Source organism: Prinia subflava, chromosome 2 (assembly GCF_021018805.1).
Source record: "Prinia subflava isolate CZ2003 ecotype Zambia chromosome 2, Cam_Psub_1.2, whole genome shotgun sequence".
NCBI lineage: Eukaryota > Metazoa > Chordata > Aves > Passeriformes > Cisticolidae > Prinia > Prinia subflava.
Window position 1 is genome coordinate 84,522,074 of NC_086248.1, and position 20,107 is coordinate 84,542,180.

Below are 20,107 nucleotides of genomic sequence, written 5' to 3' on the forward strand. Positions count from 1 at the left end.
AACTTTCTGGAGTGATCTTCTTGAAATGATCATTTTTGGGCTCAAGCAAACATCAGAACTTAACATTTCATAAAAACAGTTCAACTCTGGAGCACTTCTGTCATTTCAAATACGACCAAAAAATTTACAGACCTTGTGTGCTCTGCTGCTGTGAATACCAGATAAAAACATTTGCACTAAGCAAAGCCTGGGATTGTCAGTATTTATTTTAATTTTTATTTTTGGCAAGAAGCTGTGAAAATTAGATACAGAAATTAGAATAGCTTATAAACACTTAGTTGAAAGCCCAAATACCTGAGGGCCTTGAATTAGCAAGAAAATACAGAGCACAAAAACAACATAATAAGAAATTAATTCTGCTTTCAGAAAAGCATCTTATATCGTGCATGAAATTATTTTCCCTTTTTTCTTCCACTGGCTACACAGTGTGATTCTTGATAAATGATCCAATACCCAAAACAGCTCTATAATAGATCCCAGCAAATCTGACATATGGAGAACGCTCTTCTGCATTCCCACAGAATAAATGCAAAACTGCCCCTCAAGTACCATTCACCCAAAAAAGGAATAAACTCAGCTTCCAAAGGTTACTACAATTTTTTTTCTATTTCCTGCTGAAGGAACAGTGAAGAGACAGCTGATCTTGGTGAGTTAAGGGTACTCCTTAGAAATCCAGAACCTGTGAAGCCAAGCCCAGGAGAGTATTTTTATGTTGCACATTCTTCTTGAAAGTGTCTCTCTGTTTCTCCCACTGAGCTCTCTTAGAAGATAATCAGATCCTTAAAAGCTACAACTGCCTACTATCTAATTAGTCTTCTAAAGACTTGGCATGCATAGGCATTTTTTGTCCTACTTTGCTAAGGAATTAGAGCAAATTTTGTTTCTTTCCAGACCTCTCAGCACACCTCTCTCGGAAAGCAGATGATACCTTTACCTGATCCAAGAGGGAATTTCTTTATTCCCTCAGCATGTATTAAATTCTGGTTTAGTGAATCCAACGCACTAATCATTAATTTCTCCATGTGAGTACACTGCACTTTTTCCCTTTTGGAGTTGGCTACCAGAGGTGTACATATTTAACTAGACATGCCAAGTAAAAGGAACAAAGCATGAAGACAAGAAAAATTCCCCTGCAAGACATAGGCACATGCATCTTTTACCTAAAGACTCACTCACCATGCCTTAATGGCAGTGTGAACAGGCCTCAACTCCTCAGACCCTCAGTGGACCACAGAACAGACCACTGGTTATGCTTCACCTCAAGAGTCCCTTTCAAATAGCAAGTCTTTCACTCTTATCAGCTCTTGTGGGTTTTTTTCTTTCCTGTCAACATAAGTAATTTTAGCTACAGCAAAAAGGCAGAACCTTCACAGCTAATGTTTTGGATAGCATCCACTAACATCCCCTGAGCATTTACTGTCGGGTGGCACATGCAGAACTCTTTTCTTGTTTCTTCATTTTTCCCATTCCAAAATTTCACAAATTAAAATCAATGTGTAACACAGTGAATCTCACTGTCGTGAGAACAGTATTGCCATCTTTATTTTCACATCTGTACTACAAGACGGTTTATAAGATGTTGAAAATACAGTCCCTAAAGAAAACACCTACAAAATATCATTGTAAATTTTAAGATACGGGAAATCAAAAATATTTCTTTATCATACCAGAAAAATTATTGCAAATTAGTTACCTCTTCTCAAAAAAAATCAGCATGAAAACACTCATTTTTCATTTCTGAAAGTAAAAGCTGCATCTCTGAGAAGACGGGTATAAAGCAGAATTTGCGCAAAACTGTACGAACACTTATATGGCAAACAAAATATTCAAGATGCTGACTAAATTTGAATTATATTTCTGTAGTTATCTCTAAAAAAGTGCAGATATGCCTGCGGAACTGAAATAGAAGACAGAAAGGAAACACAGACAAAAAAGAACGTAAAGAATGAATAAATCAAAAAGAGGTTTTGAAACAAATGTAGGCTGAAAGTTAGACTGGTAAAAAGGAAAGAAAATGTATCTTCAGCCCTCCTCCAATTGGGGAAATTAATAGATCTTGTGAAAATCACCCTGAGTGCAAAGACATTTATTTCTTTGCCCCAACCATATCTTCTGAAGGAAAGAACCTTCAGGGAACCAAACTTAAACTAATTTCATTGGAGAAAAGTGCAATTATAAATTATAACAGAATTCACAACCCAGAATTAAATCAAATACAAAATTGTATTATTAGACAAAATGACCATTTTAAGTGTCCTTCTGTAATCAGTTAATTTAAAAGTTTTTCCTACTTGAATATTCATAAGCAATGACCAACTTCCTCTACAGAAAGTTGAATTATAATAGCACATCAATGTGGATTCTACAGGCATACTACACAGAATTTAAATGTATTCTCAATTCAGGAAGGCTGTCCTAGAGTCAATCTTTTCTCTCAAAAAAAACCCCCACCCCTACCCAAGCCCCCGTAAACGTGTTTCTAAAAAGCTAACAAGCTGTTGCCTTCAAGACATGGCATTTCTTAGTGTTTCTAGAGTTCTTGTAAGGAAGCAGAATGTACTGTGACAGTAAAACCACACAGAAGGGCCAGAATCCTTTCATTTTCCACTAGTTTTTCTGATAATATTTTTTTCACTGTTTTTAACAAAACACTGCTCAAGTAGAGTAAGATTATATATTAATAAAATGAAGCAAAAAATAGTCAGAAGTACATTACCAGTTTGCTGGTTTACATTAAAGAATTATAAATGCCAACATATTTTCATTGTACTCCCACACTTTCCCCTAAAAGATGTTCTGCTTTCATAGGTCTGGCTTGGGATATCCAGCTTTACATATTTGGTATGAACTATGGCTCAAAAGTGAAGGATTTGCTGGAATTCATTATACCACCCCTACCACTAGCAAGAACTGTATTTCCCGCAAAGGAAAGACATGCAAGCCTAAAGATCTTTTTCAGCATTTTACATTAAGATTTAAGCCTCCTGTTATTCTGGTCCAAACTTCTGCCCCATCTAAATCTATGACCATAAAAAAATATGGTCAAATTCATATGACAAACGAAAAACAGTTTTTCCTAAAACAATGCTACGAATGGAAAACTATAAAATGTTTTCTCCGCCTATTTTAGTGCACAATGATTAAGTCCTTCATCACATGCACTTTAGTTAGTTTGGAAGAAAAACATTTTCTTCCACTTTGCCATCCTTCAGTCAAATGTCCGTGCACATTCCTAATGCTGTCCAAAAACTAGTCTTTCCTGAACCGAAATATTCTATTTTAAAAGCTAATATTCTGGATCTTTCATATTCTAGGGAGAAGTTGCATTGTCAGAGAGGCTTGTGCCAAAAAAATGAAAGGAAATGTTTCCCCCTGGAGCCCTTTACAAAACTTAGGGAATTAATTTTGCCTTCTACACCAGCAAGATTTAAGCAAGAAGGCAAAACCACCTATCTTAATAGATATTTTGTTCCCTTGAAATTAAAGAAGTATTATCAAACTATAGATTTTCTTTTTTTTTCAGTTTCTGGATTCATTAGGTGAAAAGTCCAGCCAAAATGCTGCAATTAAGTAAAGAACAACTTTTAACCCCACCATCTTCTCTTCTGCTTATGCTTTGAGATATAAAGCCACGCTTTATAAACTGTTCTAGGAAATGCTGAAGTTTGGCAAAATGAAAGTGAGGTAAATATATGCAATAATTTTACGTTAATAGAAAATGACAAAGTAATACAATGTGGCTAATCATCTCTCAGCCCTTATAAATATTAGAAACTCTAGACAAAAAGGACAAAAACGAGAGGCTGCAAGAGAAATTAAGAAGACTAAAACAAGGAGAAAAAGGAATAATTTAGTGTAGAAAGGTCTTGACGGACTCAAAGACGGAAGAACGATAGGAAAACTTTTCTTTCTGTCATCCTCTTGAACTCCTTCTGCTGGACTGTACAGCCACCATCTTTACCACACATCCTCACAGATGATCCTAACACTTGCTCTCAGCACTGAGTGACTTCTCAGAAGGATCTTCTGAATGCTGGCCTCACACAGGTTGCAGTCAAGCTGCCCAGGCTATGCCAGCAGAGGATTCCCAGCCAGAATCCTCTTTTGGGGATTTCTCATTTTAAACCCAGTACTTACTCAGCTTGGCAGAGGGGCTGATCCAGATCAGCTCCAGAGGGCTTCCAACCCTAACTATTCTGTGATTTTGTGATTCCCTGAGGAAGTGTGGAGCTCAGACACCAAAACCAGATCAAAATACATTCAAAATTACATTTTTTCGGATCTGGCATTAAAAGGAATGCTGCACTGGCATATCTCTATTGTTCAAAAACGTGGACAAAATTGTATACCATAAGTGCCAACAATACCAGTCAAAAAATCCTTGGGAAAGTTCCTGAATAAATTACTTCTCTGATGGTATAAAATGTAATTTTTTTTTTCCCCCATTGCCTATCAATACCAGACAAGCTTCAGCAAGGCTGCAGTGACTATATGCATATATATATATATATACACATATATATACACACACGCACACATATCTGCATTCCCCGTATATACAAAAGGGTAAGATCAATAGAGAGGGACAGGAAGAAAAAGTTTTCAAATTAATGTTTGTTTTTGAAAATTAAATGTTAAATAACATGGGATTATAGATAATCAAAACACATATTGACATATAAATCAAGACATGGCTGAAAAATGAACACAATAAATGGGAATATAAAGTAGTTCAAAATTAGAAAAAATATCACCTAATAATTTGAAGGCTCCAATTCTGCATTCTGTTTCACTTAAATTCTCCAAGTTCAAATGAAGCCAAATTTAAAGCTTTCAGTACAAGAGTAGCGGGTTAGGGGGTCCAAGAATGAAATCTGCAGCTGCCATTTGAAATAGAATACACAGAAGAGCTAAATAGGTTGAACTTACCCATGCATTTCTCAGACAAGAAAAACCCACTGCTGTGGCTTTATATTTTAAAATCACATTCTGAAAACCACTGAGCTCATTGCCCTTATGGGGGGCTCTCACACCGGAACACAACATCTGAATCCTTGCTAACAATACAACTGACAGACTTTTTAGAACAAAATAGTTCAAACATCATTAGTTAAAATAAGGGGTGTTTGAGCTTTTTTGGAGTTACTGTGAGCAGAGGGACAACTGACACTACTAAAGATGTGTCTCATGCACCTGAGTAAATGAAGAACAATTAATGGAAGAGGGGGATATTTAAAGGATCTCTTCACTACCCATTAAAAGCTAACTCGGCAACCAATAGAAATAATGATTAAGACTTTGAACAGAGACACAGAAAAAATACAACCTTCACAACAATCCTCATATAGCCAAATGAGTCTAATAAGCACAAATACAAGAAATTAAAAACAAACATTGGTCTACACAAGATATAGAGTGTGACAGCCCATACACTTTAGCAGCACAATGAACTGATTTAACTACACAGTGACTGGAATCTGTACTCAGTATCAACGAGTATCAACAATTACACAAGTGAAAACAATCCTCCCAATGCTAGGTATGTGCATGAGAATTGCAGCAGCCTATTCTCTGAAGATCTGTGATGACAGTATCTTCCTCCCATGCAAATGCAGACTAAGTATTCCCACAATGAATATGCTATATACTAGCCCACAAGGACATATTCAGCACTTAGTAAGCTTCAGGAAATGCTCATGTCCTCTTGTCTCCACTCCCACTAAGGCTACTCAAGCCTTTTTGATAGCAATGGGTGGGCAGAGTAATTCTAGGGAGACTAGCTGGAGACCTGAAGTAGAATACTAAGACACCCTTGATCTGACTTTTACCTTGCTTATACTTCTATTGTATCCTATTTGCCAAACAGAAGATAATTCAAAATGATTGGAAAAATGGGGTTAACATTTTGAATAAGCACTTCAGCTATTAACTGGCTCACATTAACAATCAACTAGGCTAACATAACAAACAATTCTTGTTACTCAAACTGGCGTCATTGTAATGAGCTCCAAATTAATCTCATCCGTACACAATCACTAATCTTGTTGTGTGCCAACTGAATTTTTAATCAGAACGGAGTGAATCATAGGTTGTTTTTAAAATACATTTCTAATACTTGTCATCCAAAATGAATAAACACTAGAGCAGGAAAGAACTTTTCTATTTACATTCTGAGAAGCTGATTTTATTTATGCATACTATACATGCAAGTATCAAATGCATTTGATAGGAAAACATTCTTAATGACAATAAAACCTAAAAATGTTTCTTTTTAATAACTCTTTGAGCATGAACAGCACTACTAGCCTAAAGAATTTAGACCCCTGACTGTAATTAAAACTGTATGACAAACCAAAAGGACCACTTGCTCCACTGTTGAAATGCTCCACAAAGCTGACATCATTGTCAAGATCAGCATGCACACAGTTAGACCCTGCGACCAGCAGAGTAACCAACCACTACTGCTAAGACATGTAACGAAGCACAAACTTTGCAGTGCTAAACTTGAGATTCAAGCTGAGTTTCAAATCCAACTGACTTTAAAGTTTGTGCAAGACACAAAAGCAAAGCTGCTTATAAAACAAGAGTGCTCAACACATCACTCTACTGCTGAAATACTGCCCTAATCATTCAGGAATTCTCCAGGAAAAAAAACCAAACCAAAACAAAACATGAACTATTCCTCTACAGCATTCACTTTTTAAAATGTAGTATTTCTGGAATCTTTCTTTAGCTCTCTGGCTAACAGCTGCTTAACTGAACACCTATTACTATGCTCAGATGAAAACCTGACTGGAAAGTCTGCCTATGGCCATGGAAACTGAAGAGTGACTGAAACGATCTGCAACACAGCCATTCAAATATCTTTGGGGAAGCCTACTGAGAGCCTCCATTAGAGCCACACGAGCTTGAGGAATCTGGAGTACCTGGTTCTCCTTTCAAGCTAAGCATAATGCCTGACTCAAGACATCTAACAACATGTGATGACTTCTTGGAAAACAAGACACTCAGACAGATGAGAGCAGTGCATGCAGACTCAATGTCAGAATTCCCACATATCCGATGGCACATATTAGAGACTGTGTTCCTCATTGAATAACATCTACATGCTTTTGTGCATGGTAGATTCTGTTTTGATTGCCAGGAACTGTTGCATTAGAAGTATTTGAGGACTGCTTAAGATTAAAAGCATTAAATTGTAGCCAATATGCTAGTCAGAAGACAGCTATGTTAACACATTTAAGAATTCTGCTAATATCTTAGAATTCAATTAAAATTATCTTCATTTAACAGTTCTCACATTTGTGGAAAAATGGGAGCTTTTCAAAGACTTAGCAGAATAAGCAAGCTATTGTTAATGCAACATTCTGAAGAAAAAAATCTACAAACCATATGGAATATAAAACAGTGAATGCAAAACCAAGGGTACCCTATGTAGACCACAGCTGCAAGGTGGGAATAACATGCTCCAATACCATCAGGATGAACTGAAGGTTACATTGATATAGTGAATGCTTCAGCAAGGTATAATGACCAAAGGAACACTGTTGGCTCACAGATTTCTTCTTTGGTTTGTTCTAATTACTTTCAAACAGACTGCTTAATATCTCATTATGCATCAAGAACCAAATGGTTCTTCCAAGTTTTCCAACAAAAAAGACAAGAAGTTTGTTCTGTGCTTAGGCAGAAGAAAAGCAACACACCCAAAAGAAGCATCATTAATAAACAATGTAAGAAAGAAAGAAAAATAAGGATGCTTTTATCCTCAGAGGTTTCCTGTGGATCACAACTGTTAGTGACTTCATCTCACATAAGAAATATGGCACTGCACCACTCTCAGCAAGCTTCTCCATCTGAACAGCATCTCTGCAAGATGTCCCAAATTATTTTATATCTCATTTGCAATTTGTTATTAATTTCTGTTTTCCAGTACATGAAAAGGTGCTTCTCTTAGTATCAACTACAAAAAATAGTTGCTAATGGGAACACTTCTCAGGAGTTTGTAAGATTGTGAAACAAATGAGAAAAAGAGGAAAACAGAATTAGTAAATAAAGGAGTGTGAAGACAATTCTAGAATTTCCATAGAAAGAAAAATCTTTTCCATAAACTAATGTAATGAAATAGCTGTTCATCAGCACCATGTCTCCTACCCAAAGGAGTTTGCAAGCTCAACAGTGAAGTGACCAGGACAAGAAAAGAAATATGACATTCACATTTTAAAAGTTCTGTTAGGTACGCTAAAAAGGATTATTAAAACCAATTCTTCTGATTCTTGAATATAACTTACTATGAGGTGAAAGGTAAAACCAAAACCCAACACTTGTGATGCCATGCATCAAGGACATGTTCAACCTCCATCATGACACCTGTCCAAAGCACAACAGCCACCAACTTCCTCTGGGGAGCTCTGGAGCTGTGCTCATAAAGCACAAGAGGAGCTGCAGGTGAGGGCTCTGCACTGTCTCATTAGTAACTACTAGTAAGTTGTGAGATGGAGAAGTATTGTAAAAGCATAAGCACTGATAGCTTCTTCAAACAAGGCTTTACTGCTCGAGGCTAACTGTGACCAGTGAGCAAAATGCTTGGTATCAGGTTGTGGTGTTTCTTCTTCCATAGTAATAAGGCTGTATAAAAGTATTTTCTCGTTAATTTTTGTTCATCTCACCTTTTAGAAGGTCATTTCTCTGTCTAGATAACCCAACACACACGAGCAGACAGCTTTCTTTGATGCAGTAATTCACCTATTAACTACAAATATCCTTCCTCAACAGAAAACAAAAATCAACAGTGTGACACCAAATTAAACTACTTTATTTAAGAGATAAATGCTTTTAAATACACAATTTATCAACTTTTTTTCTGAGACAGATCATTTAACATGGTCAGATATTAAATAGACATATTTTTACAGATATTCTATGTAGCGACTATAAAGGTAATATTGTCTTGATTAAAATGTTTTAAACTTTGCCCCCTCCCTCCCCCCAATTATGAATTCAACTTTAAATCACTTTAGAAAGTAACGTGTTTACACTCAAAATACCAGTGAGATAAAAGGTGTGTTTCTTTTTTATTTTGCACTGTTACAAAATTTCTGTTGCTGAGGCTATTCTAAAAAAGCAAAGTCTCTCTGCAACGTGTAAGGTTTTCCAACAGTGAAGTACTTACATGCAAGGCAGAAGGATCTGGCAAAAACTCAGCATCCTCGCCAAAGATAAAATCTGGTGGCAGGTCAGGATAGTGAGCATTAAAAATTATATCCCCTGAAAAGCAATAAATGAAAACATTGTTTGCACTTTTATATATGTGCTTATACATAAAAATTAAAATAATCACATACAACATACATTTTTAACACAGAATTTGACAGCTATATTACATATATTTCATGTATATATCCATATAATTTTTACAAAAATTCATATGCAAGATAAGCATCAGATGTTTTGGGGGATGAAGTCAAATTCCTGAGGCACAGCTTCTTCCCCCTCTGCAAGCAATAAAACATGAAATACATTATTGCTGTGTATCTCAAATGGCAATTCAAACACTATTGAGGGTTGCCTCAAAACACCGAGTTAGAAAAGTGATCATGTTTTAATAAAAAGTACCATATTTAGATTGCTGTGTTTTGTCTATTAAAAGTCAGTTGCAAACTACTAAGATCACGAGTTTCAAAATACCAGTGCTTTTAAAAATTAGTAGCACTTACTCCCTCTCTTCTCCTCACCTCCGCCAACTCTTAGAAGGAAGAATACATAGTTCAATAGGAACCATTCCAACTACCCAAATTCTGGCCAAGAGAAATGCAGTATTGCACATTTAAATGGAGAGATGAAAATTAACTGAAAATATAAGACTTCATCACAGCTTGGCACTGAGCTCTCATCTTGCCAGTGTCACAAGATACGCAATTAAAAGAAATTTGGGGTTTAGTATTTTACTAGTACACATACTTCAGAGTTCATATAGATCAAGAGGTGGTCATATGCATCTGAGCTTTAAAACAAACCCACCCACTGTTCAAGTAAGAAATTTAAAAAATAAATAAGCGTTTCTGGCCTTACTTGTCTACCTCCCCATCATTCTTTATGACAATACGAAAGAATAACTGAGCTTTTGCATAAAACAGATTTATGAGGTAGGAGACATTAGAAAAAAAAAGACTGCCTACTATGTGTTACAACTCGTTCAAAATCCACACAGCAAAGTAAAACCAGCATGGCAATCCTTATGAACAATTCTATCCAGAGAAAGTTACACCACTTTTTATTTCTTAATAAACGGTGAATGCAGAACTGGAGAAAAGCATTAGATTAACAAATCTTGCAAAGCCACGTTGCTGGCTCAGTGATGTCACCACTGCAAAGCATTTAACATGACAGTTTTAAGTGTGGATATTCTGTAAACTTATCTTGCCTTAGCTGGAAGCAAGGATGCCATGAAAATTAACTGCAGAGGATGAAGGCTCATGACCAGGAAGCCATTGGCCACACTGGAGTAGGTATTCTCTATAGTATGGCTCCAAATCACAAACTCACTGATCATGCGACAAGTAGAGCACAGTGTGGGTTTCTCCTGTCCGCACTCCCACCTTCCTTTCACAGCTGTCAGGAGCACGTGTAAGTATGGGATGCAGAAAATAGCAGAGGTCTGCCAGTTAAAACTCCCAACACACTCAAAATAAAAATAAAACCTTTCATTTCATTTAAATTACATTTGAAAGAACGAAATGGGCACCAGTCCTGGAGTAAAAGACATAAAATTGCAACAGGAAATGCATCTATATTAAGCAAGAAAAAGAAATTACTAGATTGCCTGAACTGTAACACAGCACTGAAGAATTCAAAAAAGTTGATGTGTACTAGATTTGGTAGTTCCTACACCACCACAACGCAACCCTTTTCTTGATATTTACCGCAATTAAAATGTCATGCACGGCTCCTTTCAACAACCTCATCAGCACACACTTTTCATACTGCAGGTGTAGCTGCATGCTTTTCATTCTCTGCATTCCTGCTTTAAAGAGTTGGTGAAACAGAGTAGATATATCTACAGCTCAGCTCACTTAGGAGCTGCAGTCCAACTACACATAAACTAAAAAAAGCTGCTTACAATAAAGAAGGATCAGAATAACAGCATACTTTTGATGTTACACCTCCATATTTGATAAGTGAAAAACTATTACAGAACCCTCCAACACGAGGCAGCTTCAAGACTCTACTTAAGTAGTGAGATTGGCAATAAACCATTCCACCTCTACGAGCTGCACAGTAAGGGGTGAACCTCAGGAAAGCTGTGGCAGTAGGTGCAACATGGAGATTCAAGTAGGTACAAACTCTTCTCTTTCACAGAGTGAACGCACAGCAGCTCCCAGAACACCATTATATGCAGTGCTCAATATAACAGTAAATTAAAGTTGGCAAGATTAGTTTAACATGTGAAGTGGTAAACTTTAACAATTTGGGGTTCAGGTCAACTGCATATGCCACGCAATGATTCATGCTGGGCTATCAGGGACATGGGGAGGTGGTAACCTCTTCTGACCACTCAGCTGTGATGTGTGGTCACACCAAGGTCAGGTGCATCACGTCGCAGCTGGACAACCCAATCTATCACCTATCTCACGAGCTCATATTTGTTCTTTACCACCTTCTGTCAGAGCCCTTCTTCCACTAAATATCAGGGGCATTACGAGTCCTTATTCACAGTGAATGACCAACTATGCACATATTTGGATTTTAAAAATGTTCATGACATACTGATACCAAGGAACGATTCAGGTACAATGGACAGAATCTAGAGTAAAAATTAACACTGTGGTATTTGATTTTCTGGTAGTCATAATTATTTACAATTGTTAATTGCTTCTACTTGTCCAGGGTAAATATGCCTCAAATCCAAATTCCCAAGCCCTTTCAATAAAAGTTACTTTGAGCCCAAATATATCAATATTAATGCCAACATGAATATCAAGATTATTTTTCCTATCGTGTATTCAATTTCCAAAAGGCCGCATGTTATATGGCTACATAGGTTCTCTAGGCTTCAGAATAAATAAAACTAGTATTCCAGTGCCTGTTAATTATACATTCACAAAACACTTATTGCTGAGACCACACTCAAAATATTTTACAACCCTATGGAAACTAAAAATGATGGCATTATTCTTATGTTCTAACTAAACAGAAATGTATCATTTATGCCCTCCTTCCTACAGTACCATAGGTTTTTAGCCAAATGTAAACCCTAATTTATTCTCCTACAATCAAACCTCACACAGGTCAGAGAAAGAGACAAGGTAGTACAGAATGAAATGTTTCCACTTCAATGTTAACAGTTAGAAAAGAGCAGTGATTTTCTATCATCAGTGGCTTTCATTCTGGAAGTTGAAGACAGCATCTCACTATTAAAGATTTGACCTTAGAACAAATTTTTAACATATCTAAAATTGAATAAAAATTCCCTCTGTTAAATCTTATTCTATGAAGTCTCACTTCTGCCATGAATCCAAAGATATTTAGCTAGTTCCTAAAAGAAAAGAAAACCCCCCCCTTTTTTTAACCATATCAGACATCCATCCATACACATCAGTCCCAGTCCCTCCAACTTTTCGGCTCTGTGCTCTCCGCTTCCATACAGTCTCACTTATGTCTTGCTTAATTTACATACTAGAACAGAAAATTAACTCCTTTGACTTTAAAAGGTTGAGGCATCAATGAAGGCATTTGCCCTATTCAAAGCTATGAACATGAGCTATTTTCTTAACAGCAGCAAAAACACACAGTAACAAATCAGACTCCAGATTAAAAGAATCCATCCTAAAGCTGAGTTTTGTTCTTGTTGAATATCAAAACCCAGAGAAATTAAAACTGCAGCTAACAGTTTGCTTGGCAGAGCTATGATGCGTAAATAAAAAATGCTTCATTACACTCAAATAAAAGGTATTTAAACAATCACAACAGCCAACGCAAATCTGGTTTTACTTCCCATAAATATTAACAATAGCCTCTGCAATAAGATTACAAAATATAAGATGCTAAATATTTTGAATCACAAGTTAACAGTTTGTCTTGACCTACTAGAAATAGCCATTTTTATAACAAGTACTATATTTAATGCTTACATGATATTATCTTTGGCTTACCCTCTTCAACTATAACAGTGGTGGGGTAAATAAAAGTAACACTTTTAACCAATAAACTAATTTGCAAAATTACTGTGCTTAGAGTTTGAGAACAGCTACCATTTTAACCTTGGAGGGGAAAAAAAAAATAAATCAATACAGTCCTGCATTCTCTGCTCTTGTCACCCAAATATCCTTTCCTTGCATCTCCAGCACAAGTTTCTAGTTTTACATATCTTTCAACTCTGTTTGTCCTTAGTCCCTTGATGGAAGGCAAACTGTGTGGTACCCCAGAGTACTACTGACCATGACCATCCAGTGTAAAAGCAAGGCAAGTAAAACCATCACACTCAGACCATACTTATCTAATGGTTGCAGATATACCAGCCAATAATTACTTCGATGGAATTATGTTTCCAATTATCCAAAAATATTACTTTCTCTTCCCTTCTTTCTCCTCAGGCAAACAGTATTAAATGTTGAAATGTTTTACTTCAAAGAACTTCAAAAGAAAAGTTAAATTGCTCCCCACAGACAAAAAGATAGGAATATTAATACTTAAATCTATAATTTCTTTTAAAACCCACATGGGCTGTTCTTTTCTCATCTACCAAAATGCATAACAAAATGCATAACAAAATGTAACAGAAGAATAAGAACTGACTACAAGTAAGACAGGTGTTTCTCAGCAAGAAACTGAGAAATTCCTAAAATCCCTACAATCACTTTCCACTGGCCTATCCAGCTTTTCATCTCCTGGTAACTTCATTACTGGGGTATTTTTCTTCTTTTCTAAACCATACTATGAATTTGTAATACTGAAATACGTTATGCTAGGAGTGCTACAGCATTAACATCCCTTTTTAATCAACAGCAGCAAAATTACGAAGCAGCCTACCAGTTAACTTCCCAAACTCTACTTTTGGAAGGATATCGATATTCTTCAGTTTCTTCTGACACCAGTAATTCTAAGTCAGCTCTAATATGTAGAATAAACATGGGTGGCCACTGCAACCTAGAGCAAGACAAATTGGACTGGAATTTGCTGTGAATGAGATCAATCCATTTGGCTTTTAAGAAAATGAAATGCAACTCGATCACAAAATGCAATCACAGATAATAAGGCAATTGCTGAAGCAAGGGAACAAACTATGAGCACAATCAGTTCTGGGAAAATACAAGAAGTGCTCTTGTTGAGCATTAAAAAGGAAAATCCAGTAGAATTATATTATTCATCAATTCAAAATTCTAACCTATCTCTTCTAGTAGCCATGTAAACTGTAGACAAGAACTGCTGGTCAGTCTCTTCTATAAACAAATTCTTACCTAAACCATCCAGTTTTAATTGTCTTTACAGATTAAAAAAAAAAAATCAGTTACTCACTACAATCTGCAGCCAAGATACTAAGTCAGTGAAGTCAGCAGTATGAAAGGATTTATATTAACTAAATGCAGATCTGCCTGGAATCCTTGTCACTGGATTCTACACTCAAGGATCTGCTCTGAAGGCTTTAAGTCAAAAATAGTAATACAACATCTATAGAACCCTTTTCTAATTGGTTCGCAAGAAAGATTAGTTCCTGAAATGACAATAAAACTTGTTAAATACAAAACTACTACTACTACTGAAAAAAGATACATGAGTAATTCTATTTTACTGTGGTACTGCTGCTGACAGGCTATTCTTCTGGCAAGTAAAAGATGTTTTTGAGCTTAATTTCAGACTTGATGTGTGAATCAAGATATCAGAAAAGGAAAGGCAGAAAAGTCAGCTAAAAGACTCAAAACCTCATAATAGAGGGACAGCTTGAAAAAAACTATTTGATTGCATTAGAAAAAAACCCACCAATTTCTCAGCACCTCTGTGACACTCCAGAAGAAATTCTAGCTACTCCACTGCCTAAAAAGCTGTGAAAGACCAACCCTCTATAAAACTTGGTGTAGCTGATTAAAGCAAGTTGTTTAGTCTCATTTGAGATGCCTCAGGACACATTTATAGCAGCTATGGCACATGGTTTTCAGAGAGATCAGTGCCCTGTGAGTCACAACCTGAAAAGGCCAAGCAAGGTATTCTTGGGAACCTCAGAGTTAAGACACCTGTAGCTAGGTTAATGAATTAAGTCCCACTTTTCCAACAGAAGTAAGAAATATATATGAAGAATTTGCAAGATGTTAATTTTATTCTTCGACAAAGGGTTGCAGGTGTGTGGTTTTTTTTTTTTTTCTTTGACTTCAGCTGACAAATTCTGCTGTGGGAGAAAAGGAAAAAGAGCTGCAAGACTACAAAAATATGTTATTTTGTAAAGTGGGCAAACCTGCAAAAATGGAGTAACATTAAGTAAACTGGATCCTGAGCTGAGCAAGAAGGCATCAAGACAATCTCAGTAACTTGCAGTTCTGTAGCTGGGCAACTGCTTTCTCAGAAATCTTAGTACTAGAATTGAAGTAGACAAAGATGAGAACAGATAATTCAAGATGGGATAAGATACTGGTAGAAATTAAAGCCAGGCAACACTGGGGAAATTAAAACAGAGACAAGGAGGTGAGAAAAGGAAAGGTGGAGGTAAAGGATAAATAGATTCAAGCAAATGTATCTGAGACCATCACCTGTATGTGCCGCCCAAAACAGGCAAAAAAAGGAGAAAGGAGCAAGTTAGCAAGGCACTACAGCAATACTGCTGTGGAGGCCTAATGTAAAATATTTTAAGCCTCTGTAAGTCCACACTTGTACATAGATACTTCTAAGGTCGCTTCTCTTGATGAAGAAATACACTAAGACTTACAACTGCAAAATCTTCTATAATTTATTTGCTCAAGAGAAGTCCAGAACATAAGAAAAAGCAAACAAAGAACTCAAGTAAGAGAAAAATGATTATTTGAAAGGGGAAAATATCGTTGTAAATTTTGTATTTGAAGAAGAAATAAGTATAAAATTAGACTCTCTTGACACTCTCATTAGGTATATTCATTAGATAGTGAACAGGTTATTGAGGGAAAAAAGATTTATTACTCCTGCCATAAAGCAAGACTCAACCAAACTTTAGAAAACATATTGCTTGGAAAAATCTTTCGTAAGTTGCTTGACCCAGCAAAAAGATATTTATCACACAGGTAAAGATAACACCTAATCTGAATGATAGCAGCCAGAAAGTCCTTCCCATAAGAGCTTCAACCAAAATACAGCCTGTGTGAAACAACTTAAAGGTGCAAAAAACTCTTAACACATGCATTGCAGCAACATACAAGAATCTTAAGTCTTACAGTAACTTGAAAAATCATTTTTACAATTGTTTATTGGACAATAGACAAGTGTTCAGCAAATAATTTGGCAAAGCAGCCTTTAAAGGGGCAATAAGGAGGTTGGGCTGTTCTCTATCTTTTTGTTTGTTCTTAGCTACTTCCTTAAGATAGAAATCCACAAGAAGACTGGATGAAATTACTGAAAGAGTTCCATCACAGGAACAAAAACAGATGAAACTTTGTACCATGTATTATGGGCAATATTCTTAGACTGGTTAGGCAGCAAGACCAATTTCCTCCTTTAAGGCCCATAACTAAAAAGAGTAAGAATCTAACAAACAAAAATCAGAAGCAAAAAATAAAAAACTAAGCTTCAAATGAGACAAAGAAAATGTTCTTCAGGATCAAGGAAACCAAAGTGGAGGCAGTAGAACCCAGAGCTATAATCCACTCATATAAAAACAGTGAAAATCAGACAGAAGATGAAAATACTAGAGTTCAAGAGGCCACAGAGAACAGTAGCATTGCAAGGGCAACACATTGTTTAATCACTGTGAAATTCCAGATGACAGCACTCAAGGTCAGAGAGGGAAAGAGGCATCAGTGCCTGAAAAAGAAAATGTGAAGAGCAAAAGCAAAAAAAAAAAAAAAAAAGCAAAAAAAAAAAAAAAAAAAGCAAAAAAAAAAAAAAAAAAGATTCCCTAGCAAGCAGCAATGAAAGCTTGAGTGAAAAAGGAAAGCCAAACCCAAGATATTCCAAGGTTTTCTGGAAAAAAAATTGTAATTTGATTCTAAAATGGCATTTTTAATTATAAAGACTATTGCAGCTTATTCTGACAATTTCTGTTGATATCTGCATTGATGTTTTATCAAGTAAGACTGAAATATCTGCAATAGCTACAGAACACTTCACCTTAAAATGCACAAATACCTCTTCAGAAAGAATACTGAACTTTTCTAAGCAGATACTGCAGTCCAGTTAGCAATAAAGGGTAACTCTGGCTACCACACAAAGCGAGTTTTTAATCTGAAACACAAATTCAGCCTCTTACAGGGTATTACAGACAGTCTTCCTGAAATTAAAACTCAATTAAGAATTCTGAAAAACTCAAATACAGAGAAAAGCATGGAGTTTAATGCAACAACACTGAGTACTGGATGAACTAATAAAAACAATATGGCCATCTCAGATTTCAACTGACAGTCTAGCAAGACTAGGCTCAGGTTTTCTAAATATTCCCACCATGAAAACAAAAAATTATTTCCCTTACAGAAGAAAATAAAGTAAAAATGACTCCCTGAAAGCATCACTTGAAGTGTGATGGAAGACAACTAGTATGACAAACTAATTTATCTTGAACACTGGCATAGTATTTTCTCCAGTATGAAACTGTGATCCAATCTCCAAAGTCCCTGGCTGGAGCCGAGTAACGTGTTTGCTCCTACCGAAGTTTACAGAGCAATTCTTTTACACTACAGGTAGTTAGCCTTGCCTGCAAGTAGGCTTTCTCCTTTTTTGAGAAGCTATGAACTTTCTGGTCTTTTGGAAAACAGGATTGCACCGTGCAGTAACACTTCCCTAAAGCTGCACACCAACAGTTTCCAACACACTGGGACTGCTCCGAGGGTGCTCGTGCAGTGGCAGCAGTTATGATTGATGATATGCTGAGACCTAATCTGTTGCAAAGAGGATGTAACACAAACCACAAAGGAACTACACACTTCAGCCTGTATTTGGTACCACATCTGAAGCCCTTACACTGGAGATCCTGAACGCTTTCAGCTAATCTTTTTATTCTGGCAGATTTCACAACTTTCCTTTGCAGAAATATTCTGCCCTTGAAAGATAACATATCTAGCAACAGCCTACAACAAAGTATCTAAACATCTCTGTTTGCACACTAGGGCTGTCTTCCCCTGCCATCATTACAGATCTAAACACAAAATTATTAAAGCTTTCTTGAATCTGCTCACACCACTATTTATTCCACATGGTGTGTGATTTAATGATTCACAGCATTTTCAAGCATGTAACACTGAAATGTGGAGTATTATTATTACTTGAGTTCAGCTATTATTAGACACCTCTGAAAAAGATACACTTGTTTACACCATTTTCAGTTGCCTTTGCATATATAACATGCTCTGTAGGGGTTTTTTTTTGTTGTTGTTTAATTGTGTATGTGATATAAAAAATACAAGAACACTGGAGTGAACTCCAGATTTCTTGATACTGAAATTTAATGCATATTCCATAATCGTATTTGTAGGTATTTTAGGTGGTCTACAGTCATTTAATATACGAATAGAGTCTTTATGCTTGTGCACTTCCATATAGGCATTTTAGTCTGTCATTTTCCTTTACAAGTCAGGAACAGCTTCAGCCTCTACTTGAAATAAGACTTACATCTCTCAGAATGTACAAACATGGCCCTTTATAAGATAAGACAGTCCCATAGAACATGATACCACTCTATACAGCATGTCATCTAGCGAAACTTATTTTGACTTGATCACAGTCATCAAACAAGACTCAAGTGGAATCTGCTACACATTGCAGAACATCAAGACCAACAGGTTGAGTTTACTACACATTTTAACATTTTTTACAATAAAAGTTCTACCTGGGAGGTCAGTTGGCTTCATACGATACAGCCATTACTTACGAGACTTCTGAACAAATGTAGAACCACTTCTTTTGTCTTAAAATAATTACTAGCTAGGACTTAAATATTTCAATTTTATTTTGTGAGAAAGAATAATTAGTAAGCCTCTTGAGCCATAATTTCATATATTTAGAAAAGTCAAAATAGCTATAATAGGCTATAATACAGGAGCCTGGCTCCTCTTTTGAACACCTGAGTAAACTTTCAGATCAACTTCTGGGAAAGACAACTTTCCTTACAAATGGTGCCAAATGGAAGTTTTAATGTACTTCTATAATATAAGGAGCTTACTTATGTTTACTTCTGTTCATAAAGGATAAGGACTGCTAGTGCATGACATAATGTAAAAGAACCAACCAAACAACAAAAACTGCAGAAGGAATACAACAAAATTCTTAATACTTAAAATGTCTTGGAGAGCTACAGCATGTGTATGAGCAGTCTAAATGGGTACTATCAAAGCAGTGCTTTAAATGCCTACCAGTTCTGTTCATACCAAGTACCTGCTCCTCCAGACAGCATACTTGCACAGACTCACAGGATAGCTAAGGCTCGACAGCACCACTGGGGACTGCCTAGTCTAATTCCTCAGCTCAGAGCATGGCAAACAGAGGAGATGGCTAAGGGCCATGTCCAGCTGGGTTCTGAAGAGCCCCAAGGATGAAGATACACAAACTACACAAGCTCTGAGCACAATCTGTTCCACTTTTTGACCACCCTTGCAAAATAATTTTTATTCTATTTTTTAGAATAATTTTTTATTCTATTTTATTCTATTTGAGTGGAATCTTCCATATTTCAATTTGTGACCATTTGCCTTCAGTGACCGCCACTGAGGAGAGCCAGGCTTCCTTATTTACCTTTATTTATAAACACTGGTAAGATTTCCCCTGAGCCTTCTTTTCTGAAGAAGCCTCAGCTATTTTGGCCTCTCCTCATACAACAAATCCTCCAGCTCTTGGTCGTCTTTGTAGTCTTGCACTGTAGCCATCGCAATATGTCCATGTTGCTCTGGTAACAGACAGACCAGAACTGGACATAGAATTCTAGGCGTGACTTTACCAGAATTGCCCT

General features: G+C 36.4%; 1 protein-coding gene across 2 annotated transcripts in view; it reads right to left on the reverse strand.

The window, feature by feature from the left end:
* The window catches only part of BABAM2 (BRISC and BRCA1 A complex member 2), a 162,803-nt gene that overhangs the window by 121,135 nt on the left and 21,561 nt on the right, over window positions 1-20,107 (reverse strand). For both annotated transcript variants that reach the window (XM_063390839.1, XM_063390840.1), the window contains exon 4: window positions 9,170-9,264. In XM_063390839.1, the coding sequence (XP_063246909.1) occupies window positions 9,170-9,264 (95 nt within the window). The remainder of the gene's footprint in view (window positions 1-9,169; window positions 9,265-20,107) is intronic.